This window comes from Liolophura sinensis, chromosome 8 (genome assembly GCF_032854445.1).
Source record: "Liolophura sinensis isolate JHLJ2023 chromosome 8, CUHK_Ljap_v2, whole genome shotgun sequence".
Lineage (NCBI taxonomy): Eukaryota > Metazoa > Mollusca > Polyplacophora > Chitonida > Chitonidae > Liolophura > Liolophura sinensis.
The window spans coordinates 44,494,489-44,518,681 of record NC_088302.1 but is presented as its reverse complement, the minus strand read 5'-3'; the positions used below and the strand labels follow the sequence as shown (position 1 = coordinate 44,518,681).

Here is a 24,193-nt window from a genome sequence, read left to right as displayed (position 1 = left end):
GCCGGCAGTGTGTACGACATATATAGTGTACGACACATATAGTGTACGACACCTATAGATTAATTGTATTTATATGTGCTGATGTCTGATAAAGGCAACGTGCTGTGTATAAAAATGTATACACATACATATATACCACGAGTTATTATTCACACTGAACCCAGTCACCTGTAAAAAAATCTGACCTAAAAACATGAGGGTCACATGACGACAGGTAAACCTATACCTGTTCACTCCAGCACTCCTTGTAAGCCGATGAGAGGCTTTCACCACAGTGACCAGGTCTCTAGTCTCCGTCCACAGGTAATATACATGTGCCACGTAAGTTCACCTCTGTCAAAGTGTACATAGTTAGTACCAATGCTGTTTGTCCTGGTCGATGTATTGTACTTAAACTGACGTGTCTCAGTTCCCGTTCCGCTATAGTTAGCTCCGAATTACGGTCAAGTAATGAGGCCTGTTGAGTTTTTTTTGTTGTTGTTGTTTTGGTTTTGCATGTAGGCTATAAAATTAAGTTAATGATGTCTGTATCTACCTGTATTTACACAGCATGAGGAAACGACAGCAGTGAGTCAGGAGGGGATTTGTAATATGTCCGCATTCAAGAGTGTACAGTGACAATGTCCGACTGCCCACCTGTCGAGGGTCAAACTGAAAATGGTCAACCTGACCAGCGCGCAGCCGGCCAATAGTGTTATGTCAACCTTCACGCAGTCTTGGTATCGAAACCTCTGCGGACTACTTCCTGTCACCCGACCTCCAAATGGCGCCAGGACAGGACTAGACGCAGTGCGGGAAGATAGCAGAGTTATTACGGACTATATTATATCGGAATTTGTGAAATCAGCCGACATAAGCGTTCACTCTTCCCTAGAGAAGATCTGTCTGACCATGAAGACTTTGGTGAAACAAGTGATGGAAACGGAAGGCAAGAGATTCACGGACTTGACGGGGGATATGGATATGGCTACCTTGAGGAATGACCCTCGGCAGGTGGTCAACGCAGTGCTGGACAGCATGTTTGAGGATGGTCGAATCCACTGGCTAAGGATCGTAGCCGCCTATGTATTCGCCATTAACCTGGCCAGGAGATGTACCTCAGAGCAAGACGAGACACTAGGAGTGAAAGTGGTCAGGTCAGTTGGAGAATACCTCTGCAACGAGAGCATGGCCCGCTGGATATTGTCAGAGGGGGGATGGGTAAGTGTATATTCTTCACGTGGAAGTATAGAGGTCGGGTCACTGCGAATATGCCGTGCGTCAAAATCAATAATGATGTTACATATTTTTTGTATGACAAACCTTTATCCCTATATCGACCTGAAAGTGAGAAATCAACTTGGTCATTATTGATGCTGAAATCATCAAAATGTATTGATACAATCTTACTGTGAAACATTTGAAATAACCACCTGTATAGGTGTGTTGTTCTTTGGATAGGGACCAACATAGTGTTGTAACGAATGTATCTCACTGCCCTGTTTGCTTAGCAATACAATGTTGATCAGGATACCCGTAGCATTCAGGCTCTTGAGGAAGGTGTATTTCGTCAGAGTGGAAAGTTCACATCCGCCTCAATCACGTGACATATAACGCACATTGTTAACTTCCACATGTAACTAATACGTTTATGTCATTTGTGTGAAACTAAAGAACGTAAAATACAACAGCACTTCTCGTGTGAACATGTGTTCAATCATTTTGTTATTCTCTTCTTCTTCTTTCAGCAAAATATTACGACAGTATTTGTGGATGCCAACGATTTGGAGCAGAAGTTGAAGTCTGTTGGTTATCTGGCGTTGGCAGTGGGATTTGGTGCCTTGCTATCTGTCGTGTCTTCCCGTTAACAGGTGGAGATTGTGGATCAGACAGTCGCATTGATAACAGTCAACGAAATCCGAACAAGAGAAAGACGTGTTCCACATTTTGGAATCCTGTTCGTTATATTACCAAATTTAGTTTGCTCTCGATGTAGTTTGTGCAGCAGGCATAACGTCACAGACCCCCATTAATTTTCCAGCCCCTAACATTTCGTGGCCCAGCCTGTGAGAAAGAAACCAATAAAATCTTGACATAGATTGACCGTCAAAATCTGGCCCTTTCTATGCCGGCAGCTGGGAGGGGTGCCTAGCAACAAAAAAGGGACGTCAGTCGCAGCCTTATCACCGCCTATCTCCTTGTGTCCTGTCGCCCAGAATTTCAAGCAAAAAAAGGCTTTACACCCTAAAATACACAGAATTACATTCGTAATTCATGCTCCCGAAAAACGGAAGTTGTAATGGGGGTCTGTGTCCATAATGTGAAATAAAACACGGTAGAGCGCATGAATGGTACCGCACCGCGGACAACAACAAAACGGCGGTGCATTCTACTCGCCATTGGCATTTTTTGTACTATTTATTATCAGTGTAAAGATATGGAACAGATCACAAATGGCAGCATGAAGGTATCGTATATTTTTGTTGATATGATAAGCATTATAGTTTTGTTAGCATATCACGTTTTTATTCTTGTGTACGTTTATGCACACGGTTTAAAGTTGACTCGGTTAAACTGATCATGTCGGTAACAAAAAAACAACTGTCCCAGTCAACCTCACGTGGGTGGCCTTCGGCTATTAATTATCCTTTAGCTGCATACAAATGTACGTTTTAAAGGTCTTTCTCTTAAAACGTTATATCCGAAAATCAGCACCACTCATTTCAAATTAGGCCACAGATGCGTTGGATTATTTAGAGAGGTGTGTATACACATATATAAGTTTTGGAGACATCGAAGAATCGCAGGGTAAAAGCAGACAATTGTAATATGAATATGGAAGACGAAAACACTGTCATAAACATGTATGATTAGTCGGATATAACATACTAGATGTATGACTGTTACAGTGCCATAAGCAGTCTTGTTTTCCTATTGACATAATGTAAACATACATCCTTTCCAGAGCTACCTGTACATTTGCCATTGTTGTTTATATTGCTACGTCTGTGATATTTGTAAAATGTTTCGATTGGCATTCTACACATGTATCAATCCTAATGCTGTGAAGCATTTTATCTCCTTTTAGTCTTGTTGATTCCACGGACAGTATATTTTATATATTGTTAGGTACTGTACAACAAGCGTTATCTATCATTGTTTACAACTTCCAAATTTATGTAGACATTTTTCTACATAACGATATTTATTCAAATTTGTGGGACCATTTTAATTGTTGTCGTTAATCTTTGTTATATTTTAAGCCTTAATCAATGTAGAAGACCCCCCCCCCCCCCACTTCCCCAGGGAATTCATATCATTCGGTAATATACATCATATTTATTTAAAGGGAAGGGTTATTTTCGTAAATAGCTATGAAAGATATATTTGACATGAATTTAATTTTATTGGGTATGTATTACAGTTTTAAATATCTCCGCTAAAGAATAATTGTAACATCTGTTTAACAGAAGAGTTTCTGAATCAAATAATAAATGGTATACTGTGGATGGCTTCTGGGTACATAGGTTCTTCTAAAGCCTTTGCTGTTTTGACAACACACTTCGGAACTTTCGCACTGGGTGTTGGTATATATTATAGAGATGATTTTATGTGTGCAAAGTTAGAGGGGGTAAAAGATTGATAGTCACATTTTTGCTGCTTTAAATGTATTTATACACATTCTTCCTTCTTTACTGGTTCGAGTTTTACATAATAAGATTGTAGTTCACGCTCGTGCTATTGAAAGCATAATGATCGATGGGCATATTGTGACTGACTAAGATAAAAGTTAAATACAAACACATCAAAACAACTGTTTTAGTGTACTCTTTGTATGTGCATGATACGCTCACACGTTGAGCTATATCGATATCTTTAGATGACAATACGTTTACGAAAATATAAAGTGTCTGTATGTACCAGTTCACCTAAACAGAATTATATCCAGCTTGTAAATAAAGTTTCATTCCGAAGTGCCTTTGAAGGCAACATGTGACAGCTTTTTACTCTGACCAAAAACTTACAGATACAAAAAGAAATAGAGTGCACGATATTTTCAGCATATTTCAGTTTTGTTTTTCATTTTTAGTTGAATCTCAGCAGAGCAATAAACATAGTTTAACGTTTACTGTGTCAAAATCGCACTCGAGGCTCGACAAATTTGAAATGAAGAAATTTGGTCACTGACATCAATGAAGATGATTAACAGTTAAGTAACGCTCTAGAAATTAGCCAGGACAAAGGAGAACTGTATTCTTTCCCAACGTTGTGGTTCCGCATGTATGGAACATGAAGGTTTATGATTTATGACATTTTAACAAATATACCTTTGTAGTAGAAATTTGTACAAGTAGGCGACTGGATCATAGATCAACGCAATTGTGATGCAGACAAATTATTTTACAGTGCTTTGGATGGTTCATGTATGTATATGTGTTTGGGTCACTTTATACTGACCCACCAGGCCAACCAGTCCTGTTCCCTTGCTCTAACCTCTCAGTGCTGGGTGCCAGGAGAGGCCACAACAAATAGGACCTAGCATTGTTAAAGTTTTTGCGATGATGCGACCCGGGTTTGATCCCAGATATCCCGACTTGAAAGTATATGTCATGTATATATATCAGTCATTACTTGCGACGTATAGGCCGGCTGTAGATGGTATAGTTTGGCAAAGTTGAATGATCCCGTTGTTAACATTGTTAATCTACTGGCGTTTGTCCAGACTTCCTCAGGTTTTATTACTTGGCAAAGTACCGGAATCATGTTGACATTTTGCCCTTGTGATTACTGTGTGCTGAGAAATAACGTGTGAGTCTATATACCATAATGGGGTTTTATGGAAGCCGTGAAAAACACTTCTATGAATTTCCAAAACTCGATGGACCCTACACTTGACGCGGTTCGCGTCAATAAAGAACACCACAGTATACTTACATGCTTTATGCTAACTACGTTAGCATGTAATGAAGGTTTACTCCTGAAGGAAGTTTAACGTGACATGGTGTGCTTCCTTTGCTATATACCACGTACAGTGATACGATGTAATAAATTTACGGTCACATTATTTCAACCTCTTTTACTAATGAATACTTGACGCCTGTGCAGTAAACGAAATAGAGGGTTCAACTAAATGCAGGGTGTATTTGTTGTTTGTGATGATCACGTGTCCAGTCCGTTAGATCGCGGGATCCCTTCAGATGCTGTTTAACCTGTATGGTCACTAATTTAAGGACATATCTTCTGATAAATGTTTCTGTATATGATGCTTTGATATATTTTCTGTTTCATTCTGGTCGTGTTGACAAATATATTTACGGGAAAAAATTCTGTGATATTTGAGCAGGCTCCTCATAAAACCCGGTTTCATCAATACCTGAGGGAACAGGTCCTGCAAAATAAGGTCTCCACTTCTCACGAACGACAAGAACGATCAAGCCTCAAGGTCTTGCTACCTTAATTGATTAACTGATTTATTATGTTCTCCGTTAAAAGATACCCACGTGGAATTGTAGATCACTTGGTTGTCCTGATTGTCCGCAGACATTGAATTAACATGGAGCTTCTCTCTGTAAAGCCAGATGTCCAGTTTCATTGTTTTGATATCTTTGCATGTTAATACAGCATTTTGAGAAATTCTAGATTCTAATTATAGTGACGTCTACGCTATTGCTAACTCCATGATCCTTATGGATATGTTACTTCGTGGGTTTATTAACACAAGGTTTCGATGTAGTTAACATCGTTACCAAGTGACTGACATCATTGGAGTAATAGGTTAAACTATAACAATTTGCGTTATAAATGTCAGAAACATAAAAAGGAGTAAGTAACAGGATAAATGGAGATAAGCCGACTTGACAGCATTTATGACTGGTTGAACCCCCACTGAGCCTAACTGGTGTTAAGCCAACTTATCTTGATAAATGCTCAGTTTCTTACTCCTTTGTTATGTTTATGACATGTAACTCCAAGTGACTCATGGTATAAAACCACCATGATATAAAAGACAATAGCACGGTTTTATGGTTTATTTTCTTTTGATAACGGTTGGCCACGGCCTGGTTGTAACATTGCTGATCTGGCATTAAGCTATCATTATTCGTTATATTCTGATAATGGTTGACTGCGACATGGCTGTAACATTGCTGATCTGGCGTAATTCCATCACTATTCATTCGGCTCTGATAACGGTTGAACACAACATGGGCGTAACATTTCCCATCTGACGTAAAGCCATTATGGTCGATTCTGTTCAGTTAAAACCTGGTTCAACGTTGCTTTCGCCTCACCCAACCTGGTCATGGGATGCTGACACCAGACATGATACTCCACAAAGTCGTGCTCACCATGTCTGAAGAAATGATTCCAGGTCTGTCCACCATACGTTATCTGTTGCAATACCAGGAGACACATCCCGGAGCTGTTATCTGCCCGCTACACAACGGACCCAGTGCCGTCATATATTGTTTATTTTACTATTTTCACGCTGTACCCAGTTATATATCACTCATGCAAAGGCAGTCAGGTTAATATGTGGAGGAAACCGAACTGAACTAGGAGATAAAAAAACACCCTTCGGCAACTGTGGACTCTGAGCTGTGGTGAAACCAGTGAGGGGCGTGTTCTAACAGCAAACCTCATTTTGGTGCTGCTTGACTGAATCATGATGAACACAACTGGTACTGGCAGAACAGGGTTTTACTATGCTGAAAATTACTGACATCACTCTAACCAGCCCTTGCATAATTTAGACAACTCTATCCTTCAAAACCATAAAGAAACCGTTTCGAGTTGAACAAAATAATGGCTTGACTCGACGTATTATTTCGTGCAAATAGAACATGTACCTTAGATGATCATACATTTCGCCCACAAAAGAACTCTTAGAAGCAGGAACAGTAATCGCCGAAATTTATGGCCATTTAGGGCAATCCTGGTTTAGGACAGGCACGATTTACTATTTGACTATGCCCGCTATTTTAAGAAAGAAGAAAAAAAAAACATACCCCAAACACAACCACAATACATTTTTCTTTGAATTAGGACTATAGCCCTGCTACTTTGGAAACGATTCTATTTATTTAAAAAAGGGGAAAACAAATAATAAACGTGAAAGTAAAGCAAAAATCGCTCTTCACGTGAAACACCGAGTTTTCAACAAAGTAATAAAATATCACCGGTTGTATATTTTCCTGTTATGTACACGTGGATATGATGATCCCGTTATGTTTATATGTATATACATAATGCCAAAATGACCCTGTGATGAATACATGGAAAACATAGACAAAAGCCCATTTATACATTCATACATATAAGGAGTAAAATTAACGATCAATTTGGAACTATTGAAAACAAATGATTCACTCGCAAAATGTTAGCAATGGTCGGTAAGGCCAGGCCAGTGGTCAAGGATAACATGAGTTCGTTCATTCCAATGTTTCACTTCTGAGGCGAACAGATCTCAACTGCGTTCAGTTTAACATTCTACTGGATGCCTGAGTTTATTTATTTCTTCACCACACATAAAAAATATCAATACCATCCTAATCGCCATGTAATCATCGACGAAGTCTATCATGTGACGCAAACGTAATAATACTCCGACTGTCCCAACTTCTGGATTATCGATATCAATAAATATGTCATATTTTACGATATCGATGAATAATTTTTGCATATCGACAAATTATTCACAATTAACGATTATCGATATTAACAGTTCAATGTCAAATGATATTTTGCCTCCTTCCATATTCACACAAACATATACACTTAAATATTCACAAATGACGACAACATAGATGGTTTTCTTGAGGTAAATAGATGTTAAAAATGTATCACATGATTGAATCAGAGTCATAATAACGGAAGGAATGACCATATCGCACACCCCTATACACATATACGTTTCTGTCCTATTCGTCCTATACAATATGCCTATGTTTTATAGTTACCCTAATTTCTCAACCTTTTCGCATATGAAAGATCAACTTTCAGCACAATTTATGCACATTTCAATGCGATTTTGGAGACAAAAACTACATTGGTTGGATTAGCCAGTTTCAGGACTTCACAAAAAGTGCAATTTTATCAGTCGACGCAGAATAATGTCTTCAGAATATGTTTCAATAAATACATTGCAAATATGCGAAAAGGTTGAAGAATTACAGTACGTGTGAAGTCAGAACCACAGAAGGCACAGTCATCTAGTATGTGACTAGTGTGGTATACATGCGGCAGCTAATTCTGGGATTTGTGCTGGGAAGACATCAGTTTGTTATGTAACGAATTTTAACATGTTTGCTTAAACCTTCGCTCCAGTTTCGCATTTAGCAAATAATTAAAGTCAGCAGGTCAGTGTTGTAAAAACATTTTTTTAAAGTGTATTTACATATTCAGCTGTGTGTACTATTAAATTCATAATCGCCAGCATTAATTGTTTCCCAGATTTCAGAAGGATCATGTAGTACACTGAACAAACAGAACTCTACGCATACCAAATACCACAACTCTTCTACACATAACTCGACACACATAACACTCCTATAACTCAACACATATAACACACCTGTAAATGAACACACATAACACACCTGTAACTTAACACACATAACACACCCATAAATCTCTACACATATTTCATCTTAACACAACATACGTAACGCATCCACAAATCTATGTACACAACACATCAATAAGGCATTGTACATAACACTGGGACAACCTTTACCCTGCATGAATTGGCCACAGAACGATCTGTGATTTTCTGAAAGACTATGGAGGAATAAAATGAACTAAAGCCTGCATGAACCTATATATACAGCCGTGGATGATAATGAAATGGTGAAGAGTGTTGTAGTGAATATCATCTCAACCCGGGATTCTTCAGCCGCATAACTATACCTTGGCCTGGATTAAGCACGATGTTTTCCAATTCCAACTCTTGTCCTACTTCATAAATATGGTGCTGGAAATTTCCAGTCGTGAACACAACTTCTCCTTCGGTGGCATCTGCACCGGATCTAAAGTCCTCCATGGCAACAGAGTGTCCAAAATTTATGGCAACAAAATAAGCTGGCTGGCCGTCTACTCTGCGCACAAACGAGAAGATGTTGTCGTTGACGAGCACGTATTCGAATGAACCAAGCTCAAAAGCGGCTTCCTCACGTAGTACAGCCAACTGTCGGTATAACTTTAGGTGACTGGGGCTCTTGGCACGTGATTGGGACTAAAAGAGACATGGAGTATAACAACTTTAGCAAATTGTATGACATACAGTTTAATTGGAACAGAGGTTTTATTTTCCTTTTTAATTTGAATACAAGCATCAGGGAAATATGGTGGAAACAATAAAATGTAGATGTATTATCTAGTCTATCTTTGGATGCGCCATATCAGAAGCTTAAGATTGGGAGTGTACCCGCGTAAGATTAGTTCCAACATAAATCAGAAATGGCCTTTCGTAATTCAGTACATTATTAATCATATTTCGATCTATGTTAAGGAATAAATCTTGAAAACATCCCTAATAAATCGTTTTTGATCAAGAAACGAAAGACTTGTGTGTATATGAACATTAATTGTCATAGGGACAGAGTTTAGTCTTAAATTTAGTTACCAATTATGATACTAAAACATTTAATGCTGATAAAAGGTTAAATATCATATTTATTACAGTGTTTATTGAACAAAGACCCATATATATTGGACAAATATATTCACCTCTACATTAAGGACTGTGTACATTGGATGGATGGGTAACCAGGGTTTTGATGCCGTTGTAAAGCCGCTTTGATAAGAGTGGTTCCACTGCATCGGTGACCTCACGGGATCTCGCGATACTTCCCGGTATCGCTCCGGGCCATAAAACCGCCCAAAGGGATCTTGAGTGTCATCGTATGACAGTTCAATGTTCTCTAGACCAATCTCCTCTCCATAGTAAGTGGTTGGCGTGCCAGGAAGAAGTAATAACAGGGTGTTCAGAGCGTTCACAAACTCCAACCCCATCTTTGAAGCGATTCGGGGGTTGTCATGGTTACCAAGCTGTGAAAATGAAATGTTATGAAATGAAATGCTGAGTCACAAATGTTGAACCCATCCGGTTGTGTCACACATGTACTACGTGTGCGTATCTAAACTTTTATCAGGTATGTCCGCATCCTGTATATTACGCAAGTCAGAAGCTATTTTAAACAGTTGTGTTCTGACCTCCGTGGTATAAGTGAAATGTTCTTGAGTACAAGGTAAAACATCAATTAAATCAATAAGTAAATAAACAAATAAAGTTTAAACATTTCATTGTTCATATTATTCTGCTCTCGCTAGACTCTCTAGTTACAGAGTTCAAAAAGATTTTTCCTATCGCAAATTCTACACGGTAAATGAGTTTTGCTCACCACAAAATTTGGCCATTTCCCTTCTGGTAGATGATCCAACAGCTTGTTAACTATGGCTTGAATGCACTTTCCCCCACACGTCCGGTTCAGGAACAGCAAATCGAAGTAAAAGGCCATATCGGCGCCACTTTGATAAAATTTGATCACCTGACTGATATCTTCATCATACACCTCAACAACCATGAACCTGTGAAATTCACATGCCTTCTATGTTAATTATATGCTTACACACTAGAAGTAAGTTTATATAGATACTTGTTCAAAAGCTGCAAAAACTACATTGAAATGTCCCAATAAAACCCCTTTGGTATGGAATTGGATACTAACCATTTAGCGTCTAAAATGGTTACATATATAAAACTTCAAATATGGATGTTTTGAGGACAAAGTCCAATATTGGACTATATATTTATTTATTTGCTTGGTGTTATACGCCGATCTGAAGAACTCGGGTATATAAGGCATGAGATTATTGTATTAATCTACATGTGTATATACACCGCATAATATATACAATATATATATGTATAGCGGTTCAGGAGACCGTCACCATTACATGCCCTCTAGCCAAACACGTGTTTTTTAATTTTATTTTATAAAATACAGTTGCATAATTTTGTACAATGTGTATATATGTCGTTCACTACAGCACGAAGACTTTGAGTTGGGTTGTATGTTAAAATGTAGAACGAATAAACCTCAGGCCTATCTTGCACTAATCTTTCTTTCTTTGTACAAAGAACAATGGTAACACTGATTCTGTTCTAGGCAATATAAATTAAGTACAGCAGTACCCTATACACACAAGTTACTCTTTGTTCTAGGCTTCTTTGCCTCCGGCATCCCACAGAGACGAAAAAAATGTTAACTCCAAAATGATAAATGTGTCTTTGTACATCCGACACAAAAGTATGTGCTTATGAGAATTCACAAAGTAGGACACGTTTGTGGTCTTCGCAGCGGCGCCAACACTGCAGCAAGACGGCGACATTGTTGTTATATAGAGATTTGTTTATCTTTTTCATTCAGAAACCACGGCACATTAGCCCCTGTTGGCTCGGATATATGTACCAAAACCTATGTGCTCTTAATGCTCTGTGAGGAGAAACTCTAAATGCCGTTTCTGGAGTGTATGAGACGCTAAGACACCTGTTTTTTTTATACTTAAGGCGAAAATGTTACAATTTTCAAACTAGTCAGCACTAGTTTTGAACATCAGTATTGTAAGCATTCTGGGATGAATGGCTTATACGATGAGTTCTGTCTGGAACCATATACATCTGCTACTTCAATAGCCTCAACTCAATATTACCGTGCTTAAAACAGGAACATGTACCAGCTGATCGGGGCAGATTAAATAAGGCTCTAAGGTTCTGAATTAAGGGGGAATAAAAAGAAAAATAATGTTAAACTGCCCAACATTTCCGCTTCGTGCATAGTTTGCCTCACAGCGTTAAGACGAATATTTACCTTTTCTTTCCGTCTTTCAGTTCGTATTCTTCCAGCAACTGGCGCCAAGACCTTATGACGTCATGAGTCTCGTCTTGGTTCTGAGTGTAAATATGGCGGACGTAATCGTGTTCTTCCTGGAAGCAGAATATAAAGTGTCAATTTTGTCACCTCAATATTTCATACAAATACATTCGAAACAAATATTTCCTGTATGACAATGCAAATAATTTGACATTTATTCAATAGTCTGCTTCCAAACGTACATTTGCAAAAACATTTGTTTACATAATCACTTATATATGCACGATTGGAATAGGAATCACTTTAACAATAGGGAACTGAAAAGCAATTGAGCCATAAATATAACTACTAAGTTAAGCTGAAAAGTCAAGCGTATTTCATTAAATAGAAAGCCAGTTAAAGGCTTACAAGCGGGGCATATACACATACTTTCCACACTATAAACCCTATTCACCAACAGCAAACATGACTGCTTACCATGTGACTTACCATCAGCTAGACGAGCTGTTGGCGAACATGTTTGGAAGGCAGGGGGAAAGTAGCAGGGAGAGACGAGATGTGGTCATAGCTCGTCAACGATGTATAACTGTACAGGTCTTCACTCTTCCTCTATATCGGTTAGGTTCACACAGAAAAACCAGGTTCAAATTAAAAAGAGGACATATCCACTGTCCAGTTTATTTGCGAATATTTTGAACAATTTCATAATCTTATTAAAATGAAAACTGCATCTTCACTTATTAGTCAAAAATTTGTTGGCAAAACAAATCACAATGCTCATTAATTTAAGATTGACTCCGAAACTGCTAAACACACTATATTAAAATCAAACACAGGTAATGATAATAAATATAATTTAGCTAACATTATTCTTAACATCATGATTGTTAGAAAAAATATCTATTTAATGCTTCAAGTTACAGTTTTTATCATCAATTTCGAAACTGGAATCTCATACTCAGGGGAGTTGCAAAAGTTAAATAATCTCCATTTATATGTTGCATGCACTGCAATGAAAAGGCTAACTTAAGCTATGTGTGTGTCAGCGCATCCTGCATGTGCCTTCCACTTTCTAACTGACAACAGGCATCTGTCTATATCCGGTTCGTATAGATCATTCAAGGAGCGTACAGATCCGTTGGAGAAGAATTTTCAGTAAGCTAGAAGAAGCATATAGTGTGAGAGAGGGTTTTCCTAGAAAATGAGCACGTTGAAAGACTGCGAAGGCGAAAGAGAGGACAAGAGATGAAGACCACAGAAACAAAACATACAGACAGCCACAACAGTTCTTGTGTGGCATTGTAGTGTTTAAAGTTGTAGGAGGGAAATCTCAATAATCTGTACAAAAGCAACATAGTTTTGCCAGAAACATAGGACTGTTACCAGTGACTACGGACCCCCAGTCTAGTTAACACAGCTACCTATGGCATATATGTTATAACCGTTTTCAGTATCCATCAATAATGATAACCGTTTTCAGTATCCATCAATACTGATTTTTAGATTACCTTCATTAAAACAAATATCCAGGTTATTCATAGTCAACCATAGAATAGTCTGTGGGATCAGATTCTATAAATAACTCTAAGAAACAACAGACCACCAAAGAAATTGACAAAATATATCTTGAAAAAGTATTGTGTAGTTATCACATGGAAGAGATAATCTAAAAGCAGAACAGCCTATAATAAGGAGATGTAAGATACAGTTCAAGATTGTTCATAACACTAAACATATAACAGTACAGTGTAAAACGGCATTAGATGATACAATAATTCCGCTCACCTCGGTGACATTTGGCTTGAAGGAACGCGGTTCATTCAATGATACATCCTCAACTTCAAATAACGTCTGTATGGCATCAACTCTGAAGCCATCCACGCCTTTGTCTAGCCAAAACCGCATGACACCCTATAACAATGCCAAGAGTTCAAACAACATCAAATGTTTGGCTTGCATTTTCTGCACTGAACCTTGATAAAAGAGAATAACGCATGTTAAATAAAACTTTGAGATTTGCAAGACAAACTGCCCTTTGCCTTACCGTGATAGATCATACGCAATTGGAAATATGGCGTGTGGTGAACAACAACAAATGGAGACAGACTTAAGTGTATTTAAGTATCAGTACCATTTCGTTTCTGACTGTGATTATGTTAAAATGCATCTATTAGACTAGAAAGCATTGGGAATTGATTTCCAACAATGCAATGCACTGTTTGCTGTACTGACCTCCATTTCCTCACGAACTTTGGGGTTCCTCCAATTAAGGTCAGGTTGTTGAGGAAGATATTGATGGAAGTAATACTGCTCCCTGTTCTCGTCAAATTGCCAAGCAGAGCCGGAGAAAAAGCTGCGCTATAACCAGTAAAAAAAATAGTCTCATGAAATTACATTAAAACAGGGCTTCAGTCACACGCCTGAAACCAATGCCGACTTTATCAAAACCGGTCTATTTTCAGCTACCAGCTAACCTATTCTTGGCGGTATTTCCGCTCATACCGAGAAAACTAAGTGTGTTCACATGAAGCGCTCAACAAGTATTGCCTAAAAAGGTAGCTTCTATGACATTTGAGCATCTTCTGGTTCAAATGATGCTGATGTTGGGCAATCTCCAAGATTCTAGATACCAATAAGTGTAGGACATTTTTCAAATTATGTGACAACGGAAACACCAAGCCTGTATCCAAGAGGTGCACAATAACAGAAATCTAGAAATATTCTAATTTCCTACTTGGTTAAATTTACATTTAATATGTTTGGGTGAAATCCTAACACCAAAAAACATTAATACCCAGAGGAAAGTTTTTACATATTGGACACTTTCGGTTCTTGTCAAGCCGGACAAAGTTGTCAAAAACTGCGCTCCAAATTTCGAGTCGCTGTCATGCACAGAGTTATAATTTTATGTTCACCAGTCGTTTATCTGGTTAATATGCTTATTTCCCCCCAATCCATCAAACGTCTGGCTGTAATTATTTGTAACGACTGTGGACCAATTAACAATTATTTACCCAGTTATTAGGAGGTGAGCGTGTCTTGTTGATATTGACCACACCATCTTTCCACACGTAGTAATCGTAATATGGGTTACTGGAATTGCCTTTCCGACTTTCTATGAACCAGGGGTGCTGATCACTGGTGTGGTTGGGAATGTAGTCTAATATGACTTTCATACCTGGAAAAATAAAACAAATAGTATTTTCACTGACTAACTGATGCTTCTGCACAGTTGCTTGTATATGCAATTTTTTTTTCGTGTTAAATATTTAAGGAACGAAGTTTTAGACGCCCATGCTCTTATAGTCCTATACAATATGACTTAGTTTTTCATAATTTTGAACTGACACGCTGCCATATCACCATGTTATATTACTCCTGGGCGACAACCACTCAACAACAACAGCATATACCCAGGATAAAGCCTAAGACACCATAATTTAGCCCTGGGGTAAAGCCAAACAGCCAAGACATAGATCCCAGTCAGCATTTCCTGCTTCAAGCTGATGTTTTGAAACGAACAAATATGCTACTTGAACTACAAAACATACCCCCACCCCCTCACATCGCAAATAAGTAATATCGTTTTTTCTTACCTTTTGCATGAGCTGTCTTCAACAGGATTTCGAAGTCTTCCATTGTCCCAAAAATAGGATCCACTCTAGTCTGGTTTGACAAATCATAACCGAAGTCTGCCATTGGGGACTCGAAGAAAGGACTTAGCCAGATCACGCCTACGTTTAGATCCTTCAAATAGTCCAACTTGGTCGTGATCCCTATGGAACAAAAGTTCGAGAAATCAAAGTGGATTTTCATTATATGCAGAAAAGCTACAACACATGTTTGCTGAATATAATAATGACGGGCCTGATTTGTTTCTAGTAGAACATAAGCTCAAAACCTACCACAGGGTTTATAAAGGTAAGTAATATGAAGAATAGTTCAATTCTAGGGCTCGAGTTAGCATCTAATTACACGTAAAATGATGCCAACCTTTCAAATCCCCTATTCCATCCCCAATCGAGTCCATAAATGACCTGGGATATATCTGGTAGATGATCGATGTCTTCCACCACTCTAAAGCTTTCTGTCCTGCTGTTTTATGATTCTGACCCACGAAGAGAGACCTTGTGTTTAGCAAGAGCTTGTCAGTTCTAATGATCATGCCCAGACAGAAGGCAAGAAAGACGATGAACAAAGCACCCTGTACAGAGACGTGGTACAGACCGGCACCATCTTTGCAGACAGGGCCCACCGAGACTCGTCGTTTCCTTCGCTTGTTGTTTTCCTGAAGAAAAAGGGAACAAGAAATCTGACCAAAAATGTCTGACAAGTAAATAACTGTATGTGTTATAGCCTTCCTCAGTATCATATAGTCGGTTTGTAAAATGACTTATCAAAGTGTCCTTTACAAAAAAATTGAAAATTATGCATTACTTTGCACAAATCAGTAGTACATGTATATGCAATTTACATTTTGTAGCGAATGAACTTCACTCCTACTGCAAGGGGCTTGGCCGAAGACAATTATATACTTCTAATGGTCACAGGCTCGAATCCGACTCTTGTTATATTTTCGTCTGAGACTTTCAGTCACGATGTTTCGTCACGCGCGTACCTGTCAAATTACTGTCATGTTTGAGCGTATTAGCCTGTATAGGTACATATGTCTGTATTGAAACAGCCAGGGTTATATGCTTACTGGATCCCTGGTAAACCACCCCCCCAAAAAGCTATTAAGTATATAAGGATTTGAACAAATAATGGATCAGCGGCCCCTGTGGTTGGTTCAGTCTTTTGCATTGGTTGGTCTATATTTTTTGAGCGCACCCGCAGCAGTACGTCCTGATATAATCCCCGTGGAGACTCATTTCTTATCAGTCTGGAGCACTATTTTTCAAATACAAATTGTTTTCATTTTATTCACAGTACTGTACAGAAAAAATGCTACGTCATTCGTATACACATCTGTAACCGTTATATCCTCGCCACGTAAACAGGGGAAACACAATTCAGTTCACCTCCTTTCAATATACTGTTTCCTACATACGAAAATAGTTTACATCACATGCGTCTGTGTTTATTTTTTCCGCAGGCTCGCCAGGACCGTGAACTACTAACCGCATTGCACAGTACGTCATACTGAAGGTGTGTTAGCATCCTGCTTTATGACTGGCTGAAAATCAGTTATTCGGTCAGGCTAAATCATGCTAACACCCGACAACACCAAGAGTGCAGGTGCTTGTCATGCCCACATATAGGCCTTGATCGGGCTATGGAAAGGCGAGATTTAGCAGCATACATTTCACGCTGATACATGCACAGAAATTATAACATGGTACTTGTACTTGTCCTTAAGTGTTTCACATTTTCACCTTTAGTAATGCACTGAATATCGGCTTTCCACTGATACTATATATATTTGACCTATAACCCACTTATCGAACGAGGGTCCACAGGGACTGCTCACAAACCGGTCATTTTCATTTCACAAGCAATAAATTTTTGAGAAAATAATCAACATATAAATGCACTATGTGATGGAAACACTGACTATCTAGTAGCTGAAATACAAAACGAGTCATTTGACGCTCCTAGATGGCTTGAGAATGCACCCAGTCTCTTGAGAGCATGCGAACTCGCACCAGTTTGAATGGTCTCGTTCACAAGACTTGTCTGGTATGCTTTACAGTTTGCTCCTTAACAACCTGTACTTGCAATAAAATACACACGTAAAATGATTCTCATACTCCTCAACAGGTAACCCGTTGTCAATTGGAATAATTATTTTGCCAATTATTATTATTATCATTATTATTATTATTATTATTATTATTATTATTTTAGGAGCGGCTATTTTCATAGGCAGCCCCTCGGACCCTCGCTTAGTTTGATATTTCGCTTGTTCCCACTCTGGAAATTTTTCAGCTGCTCCTGATAACGAATTATTTCTTTTGGACTTGATTTACTTAATTAACATCAATTATTTTGACCTAACACTCAACCAGTTTCAATATATCTCACCGATTGGAACTTCACGAGCCACGCCATCAGGTTTCTTGTGAAATGGTTGAATCTTTGGTCGCTGTTTGGTCGGTTTGACGTATAATGGTTGAATCTTTAGTCGGTGTTTAGTTCTTCACTGAGTCGCTCTAACTCGAATCTTCTGTTTATTGCTTCCCACCTACAGCTTTATTTTCTCTAGCCAGGCGGCTGCTGCAGAGTTCCGCCTATTTCAGTGACGTAGTACACGGACAAAGGATGACTTGGATTCTCCATTGGCTACATATTCCTGGGTGATTTGCCTTTTGAATAAACACGACATTTGTGGTCACGTGGGATAAACAAAGGTAAGCGGATAGCTGTGTCCGATTTAAATCAGCCCCTACAGATTTATTTCATGTCCGACAGTGTGTCAGTGGGACTTGGCTGGACAGATTCAGACAAAATAATTTTCGGGTCATGGTCTTCTCCATAGTTGCAGAAGGCGAGAATCTGAAATAGGTGAAGAGCACCGACCGCTTCACTCCGGTTGGGGCTCGATCAGTCTGGTTGTACGAGTGTTAAGTGGGGTTCAAGAATGTGGGTGTCGTATTATGGCCATTTATGTAAGTGGACATATTGGAAAGATGATGCTGTACAAATGTTTGACCACGCTCTCGAATAAGGTTTTCTGACCGTGCTTTGCTTAAGCCCACTTTTGGTTATGATGACCTGTATTCTCTAGCCACCATAGGTCGGCGTGATCATTCAAATATAGCACATGACCCAGTCTGTCGTGCTCACTGTGTTTTGTCACATATTTATGATAAAAAAAATCTTGTCTGTACTCAGACCTGTCTAGAGTTCAGTTGACTGCAAGCAAGACAAATAACAGAACACCGTAACCTAAGATTTCACAGAGATGCAATTGAAAGCGACTTTGTATATAGCCAACTATCTTGCGCAATAATCATACAGGAGTAATGGCGAGTAGGGTTTGAACGGCAGTCAAATAAATAGATAAATAAAAAATAAATAAATAAAAAATAAATAAATTAAACAAAGGGTATTAGCATTGTGAGAATTGCATACAGTAATTACTGATACTGATGAAAAGTCGAAAATATTGTCCTCTGTACGATAAATGTTATTTATATGTATTTTTTCCACCCACCATAATGCTGCCCCCCGTCGTATAAGTGAAATATTCTTGAGTACGGTGTAAAACACCAATCAAATCAATAAAAAAATATTTTTTTAAAATTATTTTTGTATGAAAAATTTAGCGAAAACTATATATGTACCCATCAGTATATACCTAGGCCTGTCGGTAAACACATTTCCGGGCCGTGTCAACAGGTGTGTGAGCGAGAGCAGGACTTTCTACGTAAATGTTATAAATAGATGTGAAACTTTGAACTGTACCTGGAAGGCTATATCTCTCGATCACTCGATGTATGAAATCCTGAGGAATACGTCACAACCGGATTTCAATGAACAATAGTTAACAATTTATTATAAACTCCCCTTGACTTCCTGCGCTCTAATGACTGGCTCTTGAAGTGTATAATGACGGCATATATGCTTACTTTCAATACACGTCACAAATGATATTTACTTGTGTAGAGAGGGGGTGGGGATTAATATTAATAACGTGTCTGGATAATTCATGGGACAAATTATTTATCTATATATCGCTAAATATGTAGATTGATTGTAAATCGTTATCTATTAACGATACAGATAAGCTATCTGTTTTCGTAAATGTGCTTTGACTTCACAAAAACATGTTCGACATCAATTAATTTATCTAGATTTCTCGCTGGTTCAGACTTAATTACACCCTAAATTGAATAAGATCGCATGTTTTATGACATCTAACAACTCACTCGTTTGTGCATGGCTGTCACATTGGCTATTTGATGACAGCCTATATTGCAAAAGTTGGTTTCACCATCAGCTACCGCATAGGTAGGTGCTGGCTTGCTAATCCCCTCGGCCACGCAGGCCCCTCGTGCGATTAAGTGTAGAATGAAATATATATCGCATGAATTTCCATATGATAGCAGGAAGGTAGGACGGGAACAGATGAAAAATATACGACGCATTGCCGATCGATTTTGACATTGAGAGAATTAATAATTTAAATGTTGAGTGGTCTGGTCGTACGTCTAGGAAGCGGCAAGTCCGAATCTAGTCATGCCTAGATGCAATCTTGCTACTTCCTTTAATACTTGCCTCTCACAAAATGGAGATATAGGTCAATGTCAGGTACTTAGTCATCTCTACCAAACCATATCGAGTCGGTATATATTTTTTCCGTGTCCGTGTATGGCGACTGCACGGAAAGATTGTCGTGGACATGGCGATCCAGTGAGGCAGCAGTACTAAGCATGCCGGTACCAAGGCGAACCGTTGTTACAGCAGATCTGAATTACATATTGTATCCAAGAGCAGACGAAGTTGTCATTAAAGGAAAGTGTGAGCAAACGAAACATTGTCCACCGAAAAATATACTTTGGCATGAGACATTGGTACAAAGTGAAACATGTATCACATGCAGACAGATAAGTGCACTTCCACATCATCCAACTTTAGCGGTGTACTTTGTTATACACTACATGTAACACAATGCAGTCTTGATGGTCATTATCATGAACACCAACCAAGTTGAATGTGAGTGCCCGTATAGGCACTGGACTATTCATGTAGTACTGAGTAATTTATCAACAGTGTCGATTGGTTTCTTTCTGGACTATGTATAATTTATTTATTTATTTGATTGGTATTTTGCGCCGTACTCAAAATTATTTCACTTATACGACGGTGGCTAGCATTATGGTGGGAGAAAATCGCACAGAGCCCGAGGGAAACCCCTGACCATCCGCAGGTTGCTGCAACATCTTTCCACGTACGACCAGAGAGGAAGCCAACATCAGCTGAACTTGAACTCACAGCGAACGCATTGGAGTTGTATTGCCTCGATGGGACTCTAATCACGTATCGGTCACGGAGATCGCAGATTTGTAAACCGTTGATTTAACTGCAGATGTGTAAGTCCTGAGGCTTACATACAAGGGCCGAAAGGCGATTGTTTTCTTCGTACCCTGTTCTGTTTCTTTCATCAAGTCAAATAAAAAATAAATAAGTAAATGATTTTCGAAATTTGACATCTCTTGTCCACAGCTCTTGTCAGCCGGTCGTGGTGTATTTCCGTCTTGGATTTTGAAACGAACTGGTATTGGAATATCAAGTCACTCGGTTGCGGGCCACTGGACGGACACACTGGCAGTATATGTGTAGTTTGATCTTCTCGAAAGACACGGTAACCGGAATATTAATAGTGATTGTTATGTGGGTGCTGTGCATAAAGCAAATGAACAGTTTCTGGAAATTTATTACTTTAATTCCATTTGTGTACCCTTCGTTCCATTGAGTCGAGCCTTTTTCGAACCGACTGATGTGATATATTAGTTTGAGAAGCTATCAGATACATTTTGATTTGAAAATTTATATATTTATATAGGCAGTCACCAATCCACCTCATTGATATTCGTTGGTAAAATTCATAATGGTGCTGATTTTTGAAAAAATTATTAAGTTATGTTTAACGGCAAACATTTCATTAGTCCACCCTGGCCAGGTCGTGATATATGTGTAACAGTAAATTGATGTGGTGACATAGCGGTATTTTACACCTTTTCTTTAGCCATATATATATATAGGAAAAATGTGGTTTGTACTGGTTCCAGCCGGTGCTGAATGAATAGATGTGGGATGATTGGTGGTGTAAATGTTGTAGATATTTGTATAATCAAAATGTGAAACAAATGTATAAAGGCATGAGGTTATTATATCACCAGAGAATGATGAAACAAATGTCTGGTAGACTGCAACATTTTTGAACAAAACAGCCTAATCGAAATGACTGCCCCGTTTTAAAACACGTAGGCCTTTAGCTTGTATATATGCACCTCTCTATCAACAGAATGTATATATATATATATATATATATATATATATATATATATATATATATATAGCCTAACATCCAGTCTACACCATTGGTGTACATGTACATCATTTGTTAATCTTTTGCGTTAACATGCATGAACTGTATGTTTTGTCGGCTGGAATTCATATAATACTGTTGCTATGCAAATCTGCGTCCCAAGTACTATGCAATTATTAGCCTGGCCTGTGAAACTTGAGAACATTTGGGATGTTTACAACAACGCCTGTGTTAACAGGGTTAGTGCATGGCATAGCTGGGAGCTTGGGGCACTATGTACACGGACAGGTATATATAGGCTTAACAGTTGCTTATATGTTCTATACTGTTCTGGATGCTATATATATATATATATATATATATATATATATATATATATATATATATATATATATATATATATATATATACAGCCCTTGAACTCGTACACAACAGACGCAGCAAAGTCATTCCGAATCCATCTGAAACAGACCAGTGTACTCTATAAGAAAGTACTCTATAAAAAAAAAGTACAGCACTTAACCTGATTCTGTAGGCATGCCACAACATTTTTGTTGAAACGTGAAGCCATTAGAATTGAAGCGAATGTGATTGTTTTTCATAGCTTCAGATGAAAAAAAAATGCAAGTGTATCCAACAAACCACTTTCTAGCCCATGCCCAAATATATGCTGAAGTTTTGAAGCTGGTACTGTTTGTTATTTGTTTAATTAGGCTTAAAGATCAGCTTCAGCAGTTTTCCGGTCATGTCGCGACAGTATCTCGTTGTAACAGGACGGACCCAGCTGAAGTGGGCAATTATGTCATGCAGGAGGAGTTTTCATATTTATTTGATTGTTGTTTAACACAGTACTAAAGAATTCTACCTTTGTACCTTGGCGGTCAGTTCTATGAGTGGAAGAAATCGGAGTGCCCGGGGATAAGGTGTTACAGGCAAAACTAATGTAACGTGCTCTTACATATGTAGATATTTTTAAATTTCAAAAATCTCGTCTTTGTCCGGCATGGTTTGGCACTTTGACAAATTGCAGTGTGTCATTGGTGGCGGAAGATATTGATAGGCCAGATGGCTCTTCGTCTTGTTGTTTTATCACAACAGTATTGGCAGTAATTCAGCTATATATGCTCAAAAAATGTACCTATTAATTTCTAACAGATAGTCTTATCTGAGTGATGCTAGAACGTATCGTTATTATTACACAATATTCTCTCATATTCAACATAATATCCTGCTAGTCCAAAGGAATCTTTACGTTTGGATTAACAGAATAATTAACAGAATATGTGTGTTTATTTAACACAACAATCTGCTGCTATAACAGAATACATTCTAGCATCGCTCAGACAACAGACTTTTTGTTAAACTTAACAGGTTAATTTTTTAGTGTACCTGGTGGCGATCAACCACAAGAGTAAAAACTTCAGATTCGACAAAGCATTGTTGTACATCGCTTGATTACACGTGTGTGCAAATGTGCCACATTACACGCAGGTGTATGTCGCATAAAGCACGTAATTCATATACACATGTATACATTATATCAACAGTTACCCCTTGTTTTCATTACTATATGTCGGCTCAGGCTTTTGACACCACCATGTTAAAGCACTTGCTAGGTGAAGTTGACTCCGCAATGGTGGTCACCATAGCATAACCATTTTGCCATTTCCTTCATATATTATTTTGGAAATTCCTGTTCCATTCTGATGTAGTTAACCTGTCTAAATGGACATTTATAGTGTAAATCAGACATAATCAGATGTGGTTTATAGCTCTCATTAGTTGGACTCATTGACTGATGCAATGCACGTAAAATATTTCGTCTGACTGGTACATGGACTAAGTCACGTGAACATAGTTTTACGGCTGTGTAAAAAACGTAACTATCAACGAAAGGATCAGATAGCTCTTGGTAATGCATGGAGGCAAGTGGTATACTTGCGCACACAGAACAAGACGGTGTGTGTACACACACTGTGTCTTCTTATAGCAGGGCGAGTCAGTGCATGCATGCCACCACTGTAATATCGTGCCGAAGGCACATATATCACACCGGGTCAATCAGTCCTGTTTCTTTGCTCTAACCTCTAAGTGCTCATCGCCAAACTAGGTAGAAACAAATACCAATTTTTGAAGTCTTTGATATCACACCACCCGGGTTTAATCATAGATCTCTTAATTTCGAGGTGGAAACTCTTGCCACTAGGCCACGGATTCCAGGGATCATTAATACATAAACACTGAACCTGATCGAACCAATTAGATGTACATGTACAGTATACGGGAATGAGCCACTTCCTACAATGTATATTATGCCTGCAGAAATTAGGGCTTACTTGCTTTCCAT

General features: G+C 38.5%; 2 protein-coding genes across 2 annotated transcripts; one reads left to right on the top strand and one right to left on the bottom strand.

Annotated features, from left to right (window-relative positions):
* Positions 1 to 311: 311 nt before the first annotated feature.
* LOC135472800 (uncharacterized) lies at positions 312 to 4,115 on the top strand. Its single transcript, XM_064752473.1, has 3 exons — positions 312 to 321; positions 550 to 1,200; positions 1,728 to 4,115. The coding sequence occupies exons 2-3, from the start codon at positions 658 to 660 to the stop codon at positions 1,845 to 1,847; spliced, it is 663 nt and encodes a 220-aa protein (XP_064608543.1). The 5' UTR covers positions 312 to 321; positions 550 to 657; the 3' UTR covers positions 1,848 to 4,115.
* Positions 4,116 to 8,236: 4,121 nt separating this feature from the next.
* Positions 8,237 to 18,056, bottom strand: LOC135472760 (maltase 2-like). Its single transcript, XM_064752425.1, has 10 exons — positions 17,877 to 18,056; positions 15,846 to 16,140; positions 15,449 to 15,628; positions 14,867 to 15,030; positions 14,085 to 14,210; positions 13,638 to 13,763; positions 11,850 to 11,965; positions 10,380 to 10,566; positions 9,706 to 10,026; positions 8,237 to 9,211 (listed from the first exon to the last, which is right to left on the bottom strand). The coding sequence occupies exons 1-10, from the start codon at positions 17,901 to 17,903 to the stop codon at positions 8,849 to 8,851; spliced, it is 1,905 nt and encodes a 634-aa protein (XP_064608495.1). The 5' UTR covers positions 17,904 to 18,056; the 3' UTR covers positions 8,237 to 8,848.
* Between the last annotated feature and the right edge of the window lie 6,137 nt (positions 18,057 to 24,193).

What these genes read in the sequence shown, in the direction of transcription:
- LOC135472800 (XM_064752473.1), top strand. Translation starts at nt 658, where the DNA reads ATGGTCAACCTGACCAGCGCGCAGCCGGCCAATAGTGTTATGTCAACC. An exon ending in TATTGTCAGAGGGGGGATGG is followed by an intron (nt 1,201 to 1,727) that starts GTAAGTGTATAT and finishes TTCTTCTTTCAG; the next exon opens with CAAAATATTACGACAGTATT.
- LOC135472760 (XM_064752425.1), bottom strand. Translation starts at nt 17,903, where the DNA reads ATGGCGTGGCTCGTGAAGTTCCAATCG. An exon ending in TGGAATAGGGGATTTGAAAG is followed by an intron (nt 15,629 to 15,845) that starts GTTGGCATCATT and finishes TTTGTTCCATAG; the next exon opens with GGATCACGACCAAGTTGGAC. An exon ending in GAAGACAGCTCATGCAAAAG is followed by an intron (nt 15,031 to 15,448) that starts GTAAGAAAAAAC and finishes TTATTTTTCCAG; the next exon opens with GTATGAAAGTCATATTAGAC.